Here is a 20,078-nt window from a genome sequence, read left to right on the forward strand (position 1 = left end):
TTGAGGAGTCGATCAAGCAGGCGGCTGAGGGAACGCGTGTTCAGGGGGGCAGGCGCCTGTTGGGGGGGGGGGGGGATAAATGGCACATTAATCGTCCGTGTGGAGTGTCACAGTGTCAGATATTGACTTTCCTGACACGCACGTACACATACGACGACAACACTGGCTCCTCAAACGTGACAATCAAGCGGAAACGACATAAAACAAACATTCCAGCGTTTTTATTACACACATAGTGCGCTTGTGTGTGTGTGTCTGTGTGTGTGTGTGTGTGTGTCTCTGTAGACGTCAGGCAGCTTCATCCGCCCACACACACCGAGCCTGACATCACCGCAGGCACCACACAGTCTACTCTCAATATTACAATGTGAGCAGCTCCTTCCTCTGAGAGATAACATGTCACCCACAGCATGTTCACTCGACTGGTGGTGTATCGCCTCCTCCTCTGGACTCAGCCTCATCGCTCCTCGCTGCCCGGCCCTGGAGCAGCTCGTCCTGTTGTGGAGCCGGTGTCCTGTAAACAATCTGAGGTTCTGCTTGATTTCACCTGCTCGGAGCAGCTCGGGGGGGGGGGGATGAGGGATGGAGTGGAGAGGAGGTGGAAGAGGAGGAGGAGAAGTGAGGTTTTGTGACATGGAGCTGAGCTGAGGTTTTTCTTCAGTGGACCTACCTTGGATTTGCTGTATTTTTTTAAAACTCACTCCCTTAAGATAAACCATAGACTGTAAATAAAGATGGACGACATGACAGCTCCTTCAAAAGTGACGACAAATCAGCAGCAGAGGGCATCAACTGCACCTCCTCCATGTTAGCAGATGGGAGGTGGGACAAACTTACTAAAGTACGTATTTATTTATTAGTTAATATTGAAACCGGGTGAAACGTCGGACTCGCGATTGGTCGAGTGCACGTAAAGGCATCAGCCCATCCCCAGGCTAGCAGCTGTGGCTCATGAGGTAGAGAGGTTAACCAGCCGGTCGTTGGTTCGATCCCCAGTCTGAACTCCAAAGTATCCTTCGATTTGATTGATTGATCCTTCGGCAAGATACTGAACCCCACATGCCCGATGGCTGTTTGAATGGGACTTGTACTTTAAAACACAGTTGAGAAAAAGTGATATATAAATACAGTTGGTTAAACCATTAACCAAATATAATAAATAAAGCACAAGGCGGTGGAATCTGTACCCGGCATAGTTTAGTTTCATTTTTGTACAACAGGAGGAGGAGGACATGAGTCGTCCATCTTTATTTATAGTAAATCATTTAGATTCTGTGGTCGAGTCGGTTTGTGGTTCACATGGGAGGTGTTTGCAGAAAAAGCCTCAAACCTGCGACTGCTGTCTGCTCTCTGTCAATCAAAAGATGTTTCATTATAAAAGAACCTATATGATGAAAGGTCTTTTGACTGACAGACGGACTCAGAGTTTTGAGAGATGACAGGCCACAGGGTGAGTGCACGTCGGGGACAAACGGATAGAACAGATCAGAAGATCTATTTAAAGACGGATTTGAGAGTCGCCGATTTGCTCCGGCTCCAGTTTGCCGAGTTGTGGATGATGTCAGCGTTCCCCCTCGTCTCCTCTGCGGGAGTTCGTCACGATCCATGACTTCACCCTCTGTCCTTCTGTGACTCCCATGGTGCACTTGTCTCTAGTCGGATTGCTTCCTGCATTAAACAGGCACTGATAGAACTCACAGCTACAGAACAAACCGCTGGATTGAGACCTGTGAGGTCACTTCCTTCCTCTGGACTCGGTCCTGTAAGTGAACTCCATGAGGTCTCGGCTCTGCAGGGGAACTTGACTCCTCATCTGTCAGGAGCTGGAGCTTTTCACCTCCTGTGAACTCACAGAACAGCCACTGCGTTCGAGAGCTGCAGATATTAAACCTCAAGACGCCATCAACAATAAACTCTTCCATCATATATCATCAGGCTGTTATTATTAGATTTAGTTTAAGGTTGATATTAGTCTCTGGCTTGTCTTTGTTTACTCTGCTGCCTTCTCAATGAACGTATCTGTCTTCTGTGCTCATCCCACTGATCGATACCTGCCTTCACTATCTCTCTCCCTACGAGCCGGTCGAGCTCATACTGAACGAAAGCAGCTGCTGTTTAATTCAATGCATCAGACGCCACGTGGATTCACAAAAATTGTAGCATTGGGAGGTAAAAAAAAAGACACATCACGTGTTTAATGAAAATTTAATCAAATCCATTTCCAATTATGCATGTAATGAATGTGGAGCTCAGGTGTGACGAGCCTGGCAACCTTCCCCGTGTACGTTAACGCTTTCAAAATGGAGGTCACGCCGCTGTCAGGCTGGCTCAGCACCAGCCAATTTAATAAGCCCATCAAACCCCAGTTTGTAGAAGGAGGCAGATAAGTTTTTTCCTCAGTCCTCATTTCCCAAACCGACTGCGAGATGCTAATGTTTATATTTAGATTCATCCGTGGAGGTTTGATGTTTCTCCCCGCCGCTCGTCCTCCGACTGTAAAACCATCTGGAGTTTCTCTTAAAGCTTCGTCTCTTCCCTCGTGCACGGCCTAGCAGAACCCCCCCCCCCCCCCCCCCCCCGATTCGGCAGTGCATGTGGAGACATGTGGAATAATAACACTCTGTGGCATGTTTACACCCAGAGCACATTAATGGAAACATGCTTTCATTAATGTGAACTGCAACCTAAGCATCTTTATTGCCGTGAGCTGTGTATTTCATGGGGTCGTAAATGAATTGCATTATCCCCCCCCCCCCCCCGGTTCCACCACACACAAAGGATATCAACTGGCTGCTGAGGACTCTGTAAAAAAAGCTCACACGCCACCGAAGGAAGCAGCTGTAATTTATGATGTAAATGAAAATATTTGCGGCATAATGAGAAGCACTTGTTTTAAAGTGCCAGGTCTTTAACGCACACACACACACACACACACACAGACACACACACGCTCCCTCAGCAGTTGTGCATTCATTCTCTTCTGGTGCCACGTTTTTTCCTGCTGCTTCGGCTCCTTTTCAAAACAAATTCGGCAAATTAATGAGAAACATAAACAGATGCAGATTTAAAAAGAAACTGTAAAAGTTCATATTATCGCTGCTGTGGGGTTTGAATGGTTGTTTTGATGCCAAGGTGAACGAGTCACATGGTGCAGCACGTTGGTATAACTGCTCTGAGTGAATGTTGTTTCCATCAAAACACGACAAAATGAAACAATACCAGGGGAGGTTAACTTGGAAATTATAAGGTTTCCTTTGGAATTTGTAATCACAACAAATAGAGTCTGGAGAATGACCTGTTATGACATCATGGATCACGTGATTAATACAGGTGAGAGAGGTTTGCTCAAACCATAGATGAAAGCCGTCTCCTCAATGTTAGCGGATGGGACATCGACCAGGTCTCAAAGATCACTTCTGTCATTTGAGGTTGTTCCTAATAAACTGATAAATGTCAGTTTGGTTTAAATTTGTTATTTGATTCCATAAAAATGAGAATCCACGATATGTTGGCTTCATATCTGGATGGAGGAAGGAGGTGAAGACTCGTCGTCCATCTTTGTTTGTATTCTGTGTTTCTGTATCTTTACCTTCTCAGTGAGATAGAAATCACAACAGGGCTAATTTACACCAGATTTTGAAAGACATATAATTGTGACCAGCTCATGTTTTCTATTATTATAATAAGCAAAATGTTGGTGATTTATGTTTTTGGCAAGTAGGATGCATGGAATGAATTGAACTTTATTACGTTGGAAGATCTGTGATCTGGTTTAATCCGGGAACAACTTTTAAAATGAGACAAAACCACAAACTTTAACCAAATCCCACTAAACTTGCCTCCTCCTGGAAACCCTGCACCATTAATTCATTCATTCATTCATTAATTCATTCAACCATTCACAAATCCAGACAGTATTTATTTTGCCACCAGATCATAACTGGGAAAAAACATTTAGTCCTAAATGTAATTTCCAGGAAGCAGGGCGGTAAAGTGATTACTTTGCATTCATCACTTCTGTTATTGCTCCACAGCCTCTGTGTGTTTAAACTGGTTTTCATTAACGTCTTTACACGGAGAGAATGTGTCAACGTTGTGTTTGCAGCCTGTTTCCTCTGCTCCTAAGTGGCCGAGTCGTCTGTTAGTTGAAGTACAGGTCTGGTTGTAGGTTGAGGGAACGTGAACTAAATGCAGAACCCTCTTTAGAATAAGTGAAACAACAGGAACTAGAATATCCAAAACATACGCACCACGTCCTTGGGTTTTGATTCAACAAGGGTATAAATTATGATAAAGGGGAAATAAAAGTAAATCTGCTTCGAGAACAAAGTCACCAGAAGACACAAAGGTTCCTAATTCCACTCTGCCCTGTCCAATTAGCCCTGTAAGCTCTGTTTTGTCTCCGTGAAATCTTAATAAAATCTTTTTCCTCTCTGCACAATCGGCCTGAACGCGGTCGTGTTGCAGAGCAGCTGCGTGAGATGGAATTAATCGACCTTCGGGTCAAAAGAAAAAAAAACGTTTCTCCAGCTCCAGGTGGATCACGGCAGGAAAATCTGAAATATTCATCCGTCTAATTTCATGGGAATCCGTGTCCTCTGGGCTGAATGCTTTAACAGGCAGTCAATATTTCCCCCCAGTGACATAAGACGGAGCTGAGTCGGGTGCGCATCGTGTCAAGGTGACCAGCAGGAGGCGAGCATGACGACTTTGGCATAAAGTATTTTATAGATTCAAGGGGGAGAAACCCTTGAAAAATCCTGGCGAGCTCTGTACTTTTCTTTTTACGGCCCTGTCACTGGTCATTAGGTTTCACATTAGGGATGTGTTCTGTTTGACTTTATTGAATGAGACAACGGCAGGTGCTTAAGCGGCGAGGACGTGTTTTAGATTTTCACTATGCAAAGTTAAAGTGAATCACGAGGTGTTGGTTTCACTCACAGATTCACGCTCACACACAGGGTCGTTGCTTTCAGGCTGAGTTTCAGAGATCGACTTAAATACAGAGATATAACTATTTCATGATGTCATCAGACTAGATAGCTTGTTATTGCTTTGATAGTATCAGAAATGTCATGTTGTACTCACAAAGATTATTGTTTACAAAGATTGCATGGGTCAATTTGAATGTTGGTACAGATCTGGACAAAGGAGCAGATCCAGGATTGTTTATTAACTTTCATTGAACATTGTGAGATATGTTTGTTTTTTTTCTCATGAAAAGGGACAAAAAGCTTTGAAACATTTTTGATTCATCTCTGATTAAAGAAATTACAGCGATTATTTGTCTCTTAGACCTAATGAAAGATTGAAATTTGCCTTTATTCCAAACCTGACAAAATATAGAATTAATTATCTTCTTGTCTGCAGAATGGAGAAAGTGTTTATATCAGACCTGACTGACATTTTCCTGGACAAGGCCTCAATAAGTCATTGGTCCTGTTAAGAATTAGTGACTTCACTCAACAGTCAGATCTCTGAGCCCCCGCTGTGTCTAATAACAGCCATTAGTGAGGGGGACTTTGATTGTGTTACACTAATTGCAGTCCCGGTCATGCCTTTTTTCTTTTTTAACATAATGATTATCCCCTGTGACACATGCTCAGACACATTTAATGCACTTCAGAAAGGTTATTAATTATTATCCTCCACACTTCAACTCAGAAGTTAAGTTGGATTTCAAACAGGGTCGGAGCTGCTTAAGTTACAGCATCAGCACATTTCATTTCACTTCCATGAATATTTGAGGTGTTTATTTTTCTGTCCAGGAAAATCTCAGGTGATACGATCGTCAGCGTGATGAGTAATAAGAGGTTTCCAAGGTTTGGATTAATTTGTTTTTAAAAGAGATACTAGAGTAAAAAGTATGTAATAATAGTAATAGAATACGTAGTACCAATACTTTTAAAACACTATAAAAAACTCTCCTGTAACTCAGTAATTCACTTTCTCGTTGATATATACTTTATACGTAAGAGTGAAAGAACTCAGAGCCTTTTTTTTTGTAGAAGTACTACTACCATAACATAAATATACTACCAATTTACAATCCTACTCTAAATTGCATTAATTTAAACAGCAAAATGTATTTCGTGTCAATACTAATTTATTCTGCAGTGAGAAAGGAAATTATTTCATTATTACAATTATGATAATTAAGCTTTTTGAGGTCACACTAGTTTTATCTATAAATACAGTTAAAGTATTCTGATAATGGAAATATGTTTGTAACTCTTGTTGACTCTTCAGAGATTTTACATGTTGATAATAATAAACAAAATAACATCATCTGTAAAGGAACCACAGAAGCTGTCATATGAATTATTGAGATGTAGAGTTGAAATAAAAAATTTCAAATCAGACTGACCTTCAGGGAAGTGCAATCATCTCACTTCTAAATTCAGTGGATCCAGGTTTAAATTGTTGGCTCTTCATTAAATAGATTTTTATTTTGTTCATGGGGATCAATGAATTATTCCCTGGGAAATATCTTTGTAATTCCTGTTGACTCTTCAGAGATTTTACATGTTGATACTAATACATAATATTTATATATTTAGTCTGTGGTGAAACATCTTCATCTGTAAAGGAACCACAGATGCTGTCATATGAATTATTGAGATGTGGAGTTGAGGTAGAACATATCAAATCACACTGACCTTCAGGGAAGTGCACTCATCTCAGCTGTGGCTCGACCGCCCCGTTATGAAACCACCTCTAAATTCAGTGGATCCAGGTTTTAGTTGTTGGTCTGCACCAATAGATTTAATTTTTTTCATGTGATCAATGAATTATTCCCTGGGAAGTATTTCAATATTCCAAGTTTTGTGGAAATTTGTTCAGTAGTTTTTACATAATCCTGCGGACAAACAAACAAATAATCAAACAGATAAACAATCATTAAAATGCTCTAAATTCAGTAAATGTACTTTGTTTGCTCCTGCGCTTCCTCCTCGCGTATTAATTATGCTGAGTCGCTCTTTTTCCTAATTCACTAATTAGACCAGAACCTGGTGAAGTGAGCTCCGACCCGGTGTCAGCTGTTATCTCCAGGAACATCACCGCGCTCACGACCGCCGCTGTAATAACTTCCCAGTGACACCATCGTTCATCACTGGGTCTGGTTATTGGATTACGCAGGGAGAGAATTCCCCCCTCGGATATTCTAACTGGTAGATCTTATCAATCTCTAATGGTTGAAACAGCCCATTAATTATTCTGGGAGACCTGTTATTTTTCAGTCCACCCACCAAGCGACAGCTGCTGCTACTGATTTTTGAAGCCAGTGTAGCAGTGAGTTGGAATCCAGTCCATTAGCTGGTGGCTTTTTATGAAAATAAACTTTTCCATAGAAATACAGAAGCCTTTAAATATAATATTACAGCTGCAGTAATGAAGAACAAAGAAACAATATCAGGTGTGACATTCGTATAAATAATTTAAAACCTCTGCACGTTAATAATAAAAAAACATCTGTATTTGCTAAAGAGAGATGGACACACAGGATAGAGAAATGTCCATCCATCCTCCATCCATCCATCCATTGAAGTTCCCCCCCCCAGCCGGAACCTTCTTCCAGTGCCGACCCCGGCCTCACCACTCAACATGACTGTTCTCTGCGCATTGATTTCAGTTTTCATGTTGATCATAAAAGGCCAGCCCGGTCCTGCACCTTCCCTCTCCTCTGGATGGGGCTTTCATTGAATGAGTGAGGAGCTGTCAAGTGCTCTGACACCAGCATTGTGCTCGTTCTGAAGTGCAGGGACAAAAGGCGTCTTTGATGGACTGAGCTGCAGGGCTGCGGGGCGGGGGGGAGCTCTGTGCGGTGCATTGAACCGGTGATTGTTACCTGTGCCGAGCTGCAGTGGATCTGAGACTTAACAGCAGCTGTGTAGCAGCGAGATCATCATATATACTGCAGCACCTGAACACCACACACTGCACCAGCACAGCACCGCGGCGTTGTGAGAGGAGATTTATCGCTTATTGAGCTTTTGCATCTTTTCCACTTATTCACTCTCCATCGATTCGGCCTCTACATCTGTGTGTTTATGCTTTTCTGACATTAAACAGAATTAATAAGCAGTCGAGGTCGTCAGCGTTTTAATTGTGTGTCTCTCTCCTGTTTCAGCTCGCGGCCATTAGCACACTGAATGGTTAATGATGCAAACCTTCCTCTTGTACTGTACCGTTAAAGCAGTGTGTACCTGTTCCATCCCTTCTCATAAACTCTCCCGCGTCCCAGCAGCTCTGGTGACGTTCACCTCCACTTTATAGTTCAACACAGGGAGGAAATCCAGAGCAAGAGAAAAAGCTAAATAATTTCTCCCTCTTGCTTCGGGGGCTCCGTGAGCACCGCTCATTAATTAAGGGGGAATGCATTAGTCATGACTCCCACCAACGCTTCTGCATATTAATGAGGAGTGTGTTGCAGTGAGTGTGCACCTTCGGAGCGGAGGCAGCCTCGGGGCCACGTCCTGGACTTAAAGACACAGTTCACGGTTCGATTCTAGAGATACTCCATCGATGCAGCTACACAATCAAAGGTTGTGTTGTTTGCAATCATCTAAAATCCTGTTTGATTCTAATTGGTCTGCGTCGTTAACCTGCTTGGTAATCGAGTCCAATCGAAAAATATGTTGCCAAAAAAATCTGCTCCTCTCATGTTCGCGATCAGACGAGTTGTTGTGATGACGCTTTATTTAAAAAACATGTATGAATCTAATTTTCACTAATGGCTCATTACGACTGCACATCAGGTCGTCTGCAGATCAGCCTCATTAGGACCTGTAGCTGTGGGGCCCATTAGTGGAACATGTAGTGGGTGATGTCACGTGCACGTAACCCTAACACTAACCCTAGCCCGAGGAAATCAGTCACTCGTAGATTATTGATAAACTCTCACAAAGGACGTTTATCAGTGGTGGAGACTTTTATTTTGACATGTCAGGAGCAGAGATGAAGAATATGCCGGAAAACCACAAATACAACTTGACCCTTTCAATCAAGTGTTAGAGCTAAGCCAACAAAACAATGCAGATAGGTAATAAATCCAAAATCTTGTTAACATACGAATTAAAGGTTCAGTGTGTAGAGTTTAGTGACACCTAGTGGTGAAGTGTCGTGTTGCAGCTGTTCCTGCTCATTGACACTCTTTTTTTTTTCTTTCTTATATATTAGTTGATAATAATTCTTACCCTGTGAAACCAGAATGAGACAAACCAGTAAAACACTCCAGCACTTTCTTTCTTAAGGTAACGATTCAGACATCGATCTGTGGAAACATTGATTTTCCCGCAGACGTACTCACTGAAGTTTATATAAACTATTTACTTTCTTCACTAACTCTGAGTTGCTCTTTTGACTCTCGGTAAATACAGAACTTTTCAGTCTGCAGGTGAGTCTTTGATATCCAGACGTTTTTCAGTGGAGCAGACTGCACCACAAACATCAAAGTCTAAAGAAGTAGTTTCAGACCTGTGGCAAACATCTGGAAAGTGAAGTGAACGCTGCACGTTAACGGTTACACACTTCCACTCGAGGTGAAGTCACACTTCTTTGTCTGCTGCAGCGATAAACATCATATTCCCTCCGGCCTCCGACTGAGAGAAAAACCCGTAAAAGTCAAGTTCATGATACCAGAATACAAAACTCTGACCCGGAGCATCGAGCTGGTGTGTTCCCCTCATGTTCAGTGAGTCAGCATTTCATGAATGAAACCCCCCCCCACCCCCCCACCCCCACCACCACCACCACCCACCACTCACCTTGCCAGCTTTCCTATAATTAGTCAGTTTTATGGTCGTAGAATTTATATAGTCCATGAAGGACTGTGTAACTACTGCAGGGAGAAATGGCGAAATAGCAAAGATGCCAGGATCCGACTGAGCTGCAGTTCCCCTCGGTCGTCTGTTGCCTCGTTCTCATGTGTGTGTCCACGCCACCATTGTGTGTTACCACTACACAAAGAGCACAAAGGAAAACGACTCTGCTTCACCCCTGGACAATGAAACTAAAGTATAACAATCAGCAGATCTTTCCCTCGTCTGGTTTTATGTAGATCTCTGAGAAAAGAGGCAAAACATCCTCAACTCCAGATGTTGCATCGTTTGATCGGCTTCTCCAACCTGGCCGACACAATCGATGATGAATCGATAGGAGCTCTGTCACCTTCATTATCCACGTTTAGATTCTGTCATTCACTCTGAGATACAACGAGAGAAATGTCGTCCGTCTCTCACTTGGTGATAAAGAGCAATAATCACTGTGTCAAAAGTTTCCAGCAGAGGTTTCCCTGTGAGTCGTGTCACTGAAAAGGAGAAACATCACTTTCCTCGAGCTGTCTTCACGATATCAAAGTTCCTCTGGCGGCGCCTGCGAGCTGGGGGTGGGGGGGCGGGTTCCCCACATACAGAGGTTTGAGTCCTGTAGCTGACGCTGGTTCAGGTCCAACAGGTCTTCATCTTTCCTCTCTCCCCATTTCTCACTTATTGATTGTGCAGTCAATAATGAAGAAAAGCCCCAAAAATATATATATTAAAATAAACACTTCCCATCAGAGTTCAGGCCCAAGCTTCTCAGAAGCAACTTGAATCAACAGATATTTAAAGTCAGTTATTAAAATAGTTCAATTATTATAATAATAGTATTACAATAATTGAAATATTGAGATATTTAAAGCAAGATCAACCTTTTTGTAAATGTGATATGTGATATGATTCTTTGATGATTTGTCTCACTGGTATTTAATCCCACTTCATGAAGGTAACTGGTGCTGAAACAGAGGAATCTGTCTGTCAGTTCAGCGGCCATGTTTCAAACTGTCTCATGTAACAACTCATAACACCTCTGCCAAGTGACGGTTGTGAAATATGATTCGATGAACTTCCAAACAGAACTGGAGTTTGGAAACATCCTCTCACTGGTTAGCTATATTCTCATCTGCGGCGTTCATGCACCCACTCATGCATACAGCTCTTCTGACTGTGCCCCCCCCCCCCCCCCCCTGTGTCTCTCCCTCAGAACATGACGAGTGCTCCAGCAGCCAGAGTTCCTGCGACGAGAACGCCATCTGCACCAACACCATCCGAGGACACCTGTGTACCTGCAAGCCGGGCTACGTGGGCAACGGCACCATCTGCAGAGGTAAGCCCCTGCCCGGGTTACGGCCCTGGAGGTTTGACACTCGGATACGGACCCAGACCCCCCCCCCCCCCCTCACATCCCGACTGGGACTGGATCTCTACTCCGTATCACCACGGTTCACTCCGCCTTCACATCCGCTGAACCAGGCAGCAGCTGCCTCACTGATAATGAACATTAATTCTGCACCAGTTCCAGCGCCTCTCGCTCACTGGTCCCCTTGTTTGTGTTGCTGTACTGGTCTCAGCTTTGTGCACTTACAGCTTTACGTGCAGCGAAGGCAGAAAGGAAAACATGGCAGCAGCAGAGCAGGCTGATGTCTGACCCCACTTCAAATAGAATTCCACCGAGAGACGAATGTCAAGAGTGTAGTTTTGCCAGGAGAGAGACGACCTGTGGCTGGAAAACCACTGGGCAGAAAACCACAGACCTCAGGAGACACCGTCAGTATTTAGCAAACTGCTGTATTACAGATGGTGGTGCATCTTCAGTTACACATACACATGCAGATGGAGATTTAGACAGGTTTGCTTGTTTAGGTGTTTTGTGGACTTATCTGGGGGCAACTACTGGTTATTGAAATATAAAGGAAATCGTGTAGAAGATTGTTTTGGGCTTGTGTCTATTGGACGGAAGTTAACTTGATTTTCTGAGTTTCACTTTGTGTTTGAAGAAGTTCCAAATATATATTCAAATTTATTTAACACAATTCAGAGTAACACTTCCTCTGAGGTCTGCAAATTACAGAGATTGAATTAAATCAATCCATTCTGGTGCTTCCAGACAAAACTGAATAATATGAAGGGCCCTGAAACAAGGTCTGTATTTATCCTGATGGCTTTTCTTTTATTTGACGACTTTCTGATTGACTCAAGAGTTTAAAACATAGATTGTGTTGGACTTTAATTTACTTTATGTAAATGTAGTTTTGGTTGAAATCGTATTTAAAAGCAGTTTGCTGCAGTTGCAACGTACTCTTCAATAACTCAATATTTGTCTGACTCTTACTCCTGAATTTCACAGTTTTGACTTTGCCCTGTTCGTCTGAACCACGTCTGGTAAACTGAGTGTTTGAAAGTTTTTAATATTCTGCTGGAAACGTTCAGCACCGACACTTACTGCCTGTTTTCATTAGCCCATCAACAATCAATACAAATGTGTTGCCCACAAACTTTGGCTTTGGGCCACAACCGACCATTTCTATCGCTCTGCCAATTCAGAAATGGCATTTTTAATAAACTCTGTGAGCCCAACAGCAGTCAATGGTCTTCATGGGAGTGAGTTACTGGGTTTTTATGATAGCAGAATGATTTCCCGTTCGTGGAGCTGCACTGTTCTCACCGTGCTTAACAACTCTTCTATCGAACCGCACAACGAAATGAGAATGAAAAAACACTTAACAATATTTATGGTTTTTCTTTCCTCACTTTACATGGGAAGTAAATTGGGAGCATGCAGGAGCTTGTTTGTCTCTCAGTAACTGACCTGTAATGTGAGTGGATATTTGTGTAGCCTGTGCCCCCGGACGCTCTGAGGTGTGTGTGTGTGTCTGTGTGTGTGTGTGTTCATGTACACGGTGACCTCCGGTTATAGACTCTCACCATGCACGTGTCCACTCGACCATGAGCTGCGTGAATCTATTTCGAACTGTACATTTGCCCTGAAGGCTCCCGCAGTGGGACGCTGGCTGCGGGTTCAGGGCAGATGAAACAGGACAGTCGGTTCAGGCCTGTGTGGAAGTGGGGGGGGGGAGAGAGAGAGAGAGAGAGAGAGAGAGAGAGAGAGAGAGAGAGAGAGTGCACTCCACGTCAGCCTCCTGAGAGACGGCCTCGGTTCTACAGGAGGTACTATGTCGGAAGAGATTGATTCATAACACAGTTGTTAGGGTTAGATATATGTATATATATATATTTGGATCAGGGGGAAATACAGATGTTGTATTGAATTGTTAAATAATTTGCTTAACGAAGAATAATAATGATCAGGATGCCGTTTAGCTAAAGACCATGGATGTCATATATGGGGAAGAACATGTGTTTTGCAGCATATTGAGTATTTGAAAGTCAATCTTTAAGTTTTATCTATTACCTCCACCGAGGAGCTTATGCAATATATTATGGATGAAACTTTGGCCAAGAGAGAATCCATTAAATGTTGATCTAGATTTAGAGTTTTCATTTTCACCTTTTGCCAATTTATGGATCTTGATGAAACTAATCAGACACATTGAAGGGACTGACGTCTATGATGCTAATAAAACTCAGGATCTAAGGGATTTAATTATGGTTTCTGTTGGCCGAGCTCTGTGCTCCACTGTCGATCATTCTTCAGACTTTTATTCGTCTTTACGTCGCCTCTCCGAAAGATGATAAATCAACAAGAAGTGCAGCAATCAATCAAACTGACTCAGATCAGAAAGTCTATTTTTCACGCACAGCTTCACTCAAATCGTCTCGTTCTGGTTCTGTAAATAAAAAAGATGCATACAGGTGCACGTGTATGTGCGTGGCTGGGTGGAGGGGTAATGCAAGGCAGTAAATGGTAGATAGAGAAGAGAGGCAGAAAATGACGGAGGAAGGAAAAAGAGGAAGTTCTGTGCAGCTGCTCTTATCCTGTTGTAACGCAGAAGTCAGGAGGGTCGGCAGATGGGACTCAGATCTAAAGAGAGAGAGAGAGAGAGAGAGAGAGATTGATGCAATTTGCAAAGTGGCGTCTGCACAATGTGGGGCTTTGTGTTTTCTCCAGGGCTCAGACATGCAGACCGAACACAACCCGACTGAAGTGCTGCCTACGTCACTGACTGCAGTGGGTCGGTCTGATCAGTGTCTGGATGCAACAAGGTTTCCAACAAAATAAAATAAACTGAAGTCGGGACAGAAATGGATGATACCAATGCCACTGGACAAATCAGCCTTTTGTTACTTAAGAAATCCCAAACTGCTCCTCATCCATGAAGCTGCAGCCAAAGACGCTGATCACTCCCTCAAAGACGAACACATTGGCCTCAAATATAGTTTAAATCCACAATTAAAAGTTTAGTGTGTAACATTGAGGTGAAAGAGATTTATTGCAGAATATAAAATAAATCTATTGATGTTTTCTACTAGTGTGTTTCATCTAAATTGTAGAAGCAGTTGCTTTCCTCACCCTAGAACGGGCCTTTGTATTTAAATACTTCATAGTTTATCATTGTTCGTTTGTAATTTAGCAGGATTACACAAAAACACTCAGTTGATCTCCTTTAAATGTGGTGAAGGGACCAAGTGCAGATCCAGGTTATCTAGTGAATTGAAGTGTGGTCTCACATGGGGACGGCTCATATCCGTCCTTTCCTTCCATGAAAATCAGCCTCAGCCTGAAAGAACAAACAATAATTGGGCCGATGTGTCCACCTGACTTTGGCCTTGTTGTGTGTTTCATGTAAATGTGAAGTCTGATCAGCCGATATACACACGGACTCGTGACAGTGTCACTCCTACTCACAGACGCTTACTTTTTAATAATGTCATTAAAACTTCCTACATCCCAGCCACCTATGGCCAATTAGTATTATGCGAGAGCAGCTAGTCGGAGGGACCCCCCCCCCTGAGATCTCATTACTGTGTGATGGCGACAGCGTTGGCCAATCGACCTGCTCCTCCCATCTCATTCGCCTCATACATCACCGCAGCCCCCTCGGGAATAAGGGAATTAGTGTGAGTGTGACTGCGGCTCCTCACTCGCTCCCTGCTAATGTTAATAAGTGTGTTTAGCCGGCATTGAGCAATGAGTCCACGGCACAATCTGGTTTCTGAGCCAAACGAGTGACAGCGGCTTGTTTCCTGTGGAAGACAATATTTGTTTTCAAATTCCACCAACGCTCTTGAATTGGTTTCCAAAGAGAGAGAGTATTTTGTTTGCAGAACTTGACCTTTTGGTGGATTTGCATAGTCAATGACTCTAAAACTTTAAATCTCTCATTTAGATGTTTCTGTGTTGTTCTGTGATGAGGAATGGATTTATCCCTCCCTACTCATCTTGCCTGAGGACCTTCTTTTCTTCATTTGGTGAATACCTACATTTCCCTGAATGCTTTTAAACAATCCTCGCATAATGAGAATGAACTTTTGGTATTTAGCTGCAAACTAAGTGGAGGAACTTAAAGGAACAGGAGCCGAGCGAGAGTTTCTTCTTATTTACTGAAGATCAGTGTGATCCAAGTATTTGCACGCTGACTTGACCCACCACGTATTCTAACACGAGAAGGAGCTTGTTCCCATATTTGCTGACTACTACTACGTTACTTGCGTGTTCCACTAGAGGGCGCCTCAGATCTCAGCTCGTACTCAACATCTGGATTTGTGTTGAGTATATAATGAACATGGCGACGATGGAGGAGTTGTGGTGGTTAAATCCGACACCGTGGAAGACAAAGGGATTTCGGCGCCATCACAGATGTTATGTGAGGCTCATGAATCAATGGTACTTTCACAATGGCTGATGTTGTTTTAGGAGAATTTCTGAGGACGTACACAACCGACACACTACACAGTCACTGGTAACACAAAGCGGTCATGGTCAGCGTACATGTAGTCGAAAACAAAAAATATCTTTGACTTGAATTACATTTAAAAATACATGATATAGAGCAAAACCAATTTTCCACAAGATAGTGACTTTAAAAGGTCTTGTACGACATACAGTATATATTAGCAGCAAATGACTCATGCTAAGGTCATGCTATGGATTCAGTAATGATAAGTTCTCCACCTCCTCCTCTTCGTCTTCACACGTTCCACATTCTCCACATTCACCTGCAAGGATTTGCTGGACACCAGAGACTCACTACCAGGGTGAACCTATTCGATTTCCCCCCGATAGGCCCCTGTGACGGGGGTGTAATGTGGCTCCAGTGCGGCTCCCAGTCCTCCCCTCTGCAGCCGGGTCTCTGGGGAGCGAGGCCAGACACATTCACCACAGTCAGTCAGTCGGTCGACCCGCTCCGGCTCGCCTGCAAACCCAGCGGTGATCACACCTCGCATCTCACTTCTGTTACAGGAGAGGAATTATCACTAATGCACCAGAGAGTCCACCGCGTGACACCGATTTGATGCAAACAGACGATATGGACATGGAGAAGTGCTGCTACTGCACGGCTTAGGTTTAAAAGCAGAGGAACACAGTGTTAGAACAAACATCATATTCATCTCTGTTTGAGAGCGTTTCCAGTACGAAGTTTCTGACTGGTTAGCTGGTTAGTGCACTCGGTAATCACTTGGTGCACTTTCCATTTAACCAGCAGCTCGAAGCCCTGCCACCCCTCCACCCCTTCGCCCCTCCGCCCCTCCGCCCCTCCGTGGCTGGGATGATTGCTGGGCCACATAAATAAAGGCCTCCATTTCAAGAGCCCATTTTACTGCTATTGATTGTCTCTGCTGACTGGAAGTGAGAAGAAATGAGGGGTTACGACTCGCTCTACCTTTTACTTACTCCTTCTTCCTCCTCTTCATCTCACTTTCTCCTCCTTTTGTACCGCAATTGTCTCTGGTGGAGTTGGGGGGGGGGACTACCATTATGTCATCTCCCTTACAGCACAATAAACGGAACCACAATGGTTCAATCCGAGCGCCACGTGAGATTGTAGATCAACATTTCTCCCGCTGCCAGCCTAATTATCAGCAGCCTTTCTGCAGGAGCCTTTGTCGGCGGCGGGATGAGCGAGCTAATCTCGTTAATGGTCCGTTTCATTCCCCCCGCACTGGTTTGTACAGACAAAGGGGGGGTGGGGGGGTAAATAGAGGGGGATTTGAGTAGCGGGTCTAAACAGCAGCACAGTGGACAAAGGCGTTGACTCGTGCGTTCTCTCATCCTGCCTATCGGGGCTAATCGCAGAGGAGACGTGTTGCAACCAACTCACAGCCGGCAGTGGAACCTCGGCTAATGCATTCTGAGAGATATAGAGGGGAAAGGGGGAGGGGGGGGTGCGGCAGGGGAGAGGAGAGGAAATGAGGGAGGGAGGTGTTGGACTCAGCCTCCGTTTCTCCTACAAGTCTGAAGCATTTAATTTTCGGTTTACATAATTATTGCCCCCCCCCCCCCCCCCCCCCTTCATCCCTCCTTGATAGGAGAATCGCGTTTAGTGTTGTTTTTTTTTGTGTGTCTGCTGTGTTGTTCTGTGCTACAGGGCAAAGTGTTTTACAACATTTAATTGGGTGAAAACCACAGAATCTCAAGCTATGATTAATTGCAAATGTAGAAAAAAGAAATTGAGCAAGAAAGAAAGAACGAAAGGAGGTGGTGGTGGGGGGGGGACGCTACTTGTTTTGTGAAGGTTTTACAGCAATTATCATTTGAGGCAATTATTTTTAGTCTGTGTCCCGCTGCTCGATGAAGCTGCTGTGAAGCAAAGAGAGAGAAATCCTCTGTTGTGTTCGGCTCTATCAGATCCACTCCTGAGAAACTAGCGTGGTGTCCTCATTCCACCGAGTCTGTGGTGATTGCTCCTCTTCAGTGTCAGTGATACACTTCAGTATCACTGACGACAGGGAGATGCTCCTCATTGAGGTACAGGTGAGGTGGCAGGGACATGACAGTAACATGGTAATACTCCATTACCTTTGCTACAAGAGTGATACTTGGATTTATTAACAGTACGTATAGAGAAATATATATAATATAGCTAATGGACTAAAGAATCATTTACTCAGTTAAGCTCTTTATCAACTCAAGATGGCATTGTGTAGCTAATATGTTGCGTACTTATATATTTTGTGTACTTATATGTTTACACAAGAAATCAGAGAGAAACCTTTTTTCAATCCAATAAAGTGGACTGATTTGACTTGACTCCAAACTCTAAACTTGTCTTGTGATTTGAAAATTGAGATTTGCCAAATATTTAAAAAAAATCCAGGAGATGTTATATTCAGATTAATAACTTCTTATCTTGTCTTATTACTTTAAAGGGTTCACATAAAACAAATTACTTTCCTGATTCCGTCCTTGTTTCAGCTTCAAGTCCGAAACTCTTGGTGTTTAGCTCCTCCTCCTGCTGAAGTCCAGTCTTTTCTGATTGGCTGGCTGAACCAGCTCTTTTGTGATTGGTCAACCAGTGTGTTTGTGTTTCATGTCTGCCGCCTGACTTGTGGTGAAATCACAGTGTTTACTTTATTTGTCCATTCTCTGTACTTTGATATTTCAGGTAGAAATTTGTTGTCATATCCAAACTTGAATCATCCTTTCAGAAGTTATCCCTCCTGAGCAGCTGAAGGAAGCAGCCTCCGCGACTACATGTTGCAAAGAACCCACAAAATCAGCTTTAAAGGACTACCTCATCAAAGTGGAATTCTGGAGGCCTTCACTACTTCCTGTGCATCTTCTGAGGTCTCTTGAATTTGAGATTTACACCTTCCTCCACAGACCGGGCACCGGCTCCGGAGCAGCTGCCACTGCTGATAATGGTGCAGGCGGGTTTCCGGAGGTCTTTGGGGAGAGAATGTGAGGAAACGGTGGGAGTGTGTGTTTGTGTGTGTGCACCTCCTGCGTGGGTTCAATGGTCTGACAGCTTCTCAGGAGGGACCAGCTGAGTCCGCTGAGGCCGGCAGAACACTCGGGTTTAGTTAAATCAACTCTTATCCTCCGCATTGGGTCTGGGATGGATCTGGAAATACAGCGTGTTAGTGTTTTATCAGTGCTTTTGCTGTCTCCCCCCCATAGCATGAAGGTGAATGTGAGATAAGAGGAGCTGTGTGGGTGCAGTGAGGTGTCAAACGTTTGCACCCGAGCAAAGAACCGAACACATGGAAAACAGCAGGGAAACGTGGATTTGTGTGTTTGATAACATGCATTATGGGTTCCAAGCCTTTTTCACAGAGTCCCAGCTTTAATCACAGCTATTTGTAATTCTTTGTTACAGAGTCAGGCCTAAGTGCAGAGGTGTGAGGAGAGGCAGGTGATTTTTCTCCCTCGCATTTCATCATATGAACATTTCTAGCGGTCTGAAGTGGAGAAAAGTCAAAACCTGTCAAGTCTTTTAAAGAAACGTTGAATTTCAAACCTCGTTCAAACCTCTTTTCTTCCCCTTGAACGTGGCTGGAAGCCGGCAGTTAGTGACCATTAGACTAACTGCCAATTAAAGCACTTTCATGTTGGTTTTACCAGTAAGCCCATGATAAGAGTCTGGTGGGAACACATTATCTGTAATGGCCTTCTCCGCGGAGTCAGAGGAGGATTTGAAAACGGCTTCAGACTAAAAAAGAAAGAGATTTGCATCAGTTAATTAAAGGAGTCTTCTTATTTTATTTCTTATTTGACAAGAAGTTGAACATTCTGTTAAAAAACCCGGTGTCCTCTGCAGACGCCCCTCCACTGAAACACGACACAGCACCAGATGTTTGTGTCTTTGTGGGATTGTGTCCTTGGTGGTGACTTTAAAATATTCATCACACAACAGTTATTAAACACGATTTAGTGTTTGGTTTTCATGATTTGATTTAATTTCCCTAACCAACACAGAAAAACTAAAAAATAAGAGTTTGTATTATCTGGAAAGAATGACAGTTTAATAGTTATATTTTCTGTATAAGTATTTCAAGCATTTATTCATCATTAAGAAATCATCACTTAATTATTAAATTATCCAAAGTAATAATGTTCAACCCAAAGTTACGCCCTTGAGCTCAATGGTGTTAGTTTTCTGATTTATATTTTCTGAATATTTAAAGTATGAGTTACTCACATATGTTTCCAAACAAGATCAAAACTGTTGATTTATTATTGGTTAGCAGAACATTAGATTTTTAGTTTGATTTACGTCCAATCCGCTACCATGGAGGAGGCAGGGTTTGTGGCATGTCCTGCAGCCAGCCACCAGGGGGCGATCAAGGTGGTTGGTATCTTACCGTCTCTACACTAAACACTGATGCACTTATCGACAACTGGAAAAGGAAATCAAATGA

General features: G+C 43.3%; 1 protein-coding gene across 2 annotated transcripts in view; it reads left to right on the forward strand.

The window, feature by feature from the left end:
* LOC133957167 (protein kinase C-binding protein NELL1-like) overlaps positions 1–20,078 on the forward strand; it is a 198,575-nt gene that overhangs the window by 141,720 nt on the left and 36,777 nt on the right. For both annotated transcript variants that reach the window (XM_062392661.1, XM_062392738.1), the window contains exon 14: positions 11,023–11,145. In XM_062392661.1, coding sequence (XP_062248645.1) covers positions 11,023–11,145 — 123 coding nt within the window. The remainder of the gene's footprint in view (positions 1–11,022; positions 11,146–20,078) is intronic.

Source organism: Platichthys flesus, chromosome 1 (assembly GCF_949316205.1).
Source record: "Platichthys flesus chromosome 1, fPlaFle2.1, whole genome shotgun sequence".
Taxonomy (NCBI): Eukaryota; Metazoa; Chordata; class Actinopteri; order Pleuronectiformes; family Pleuronectidae; genus Platichthys; species Platichthys flesus.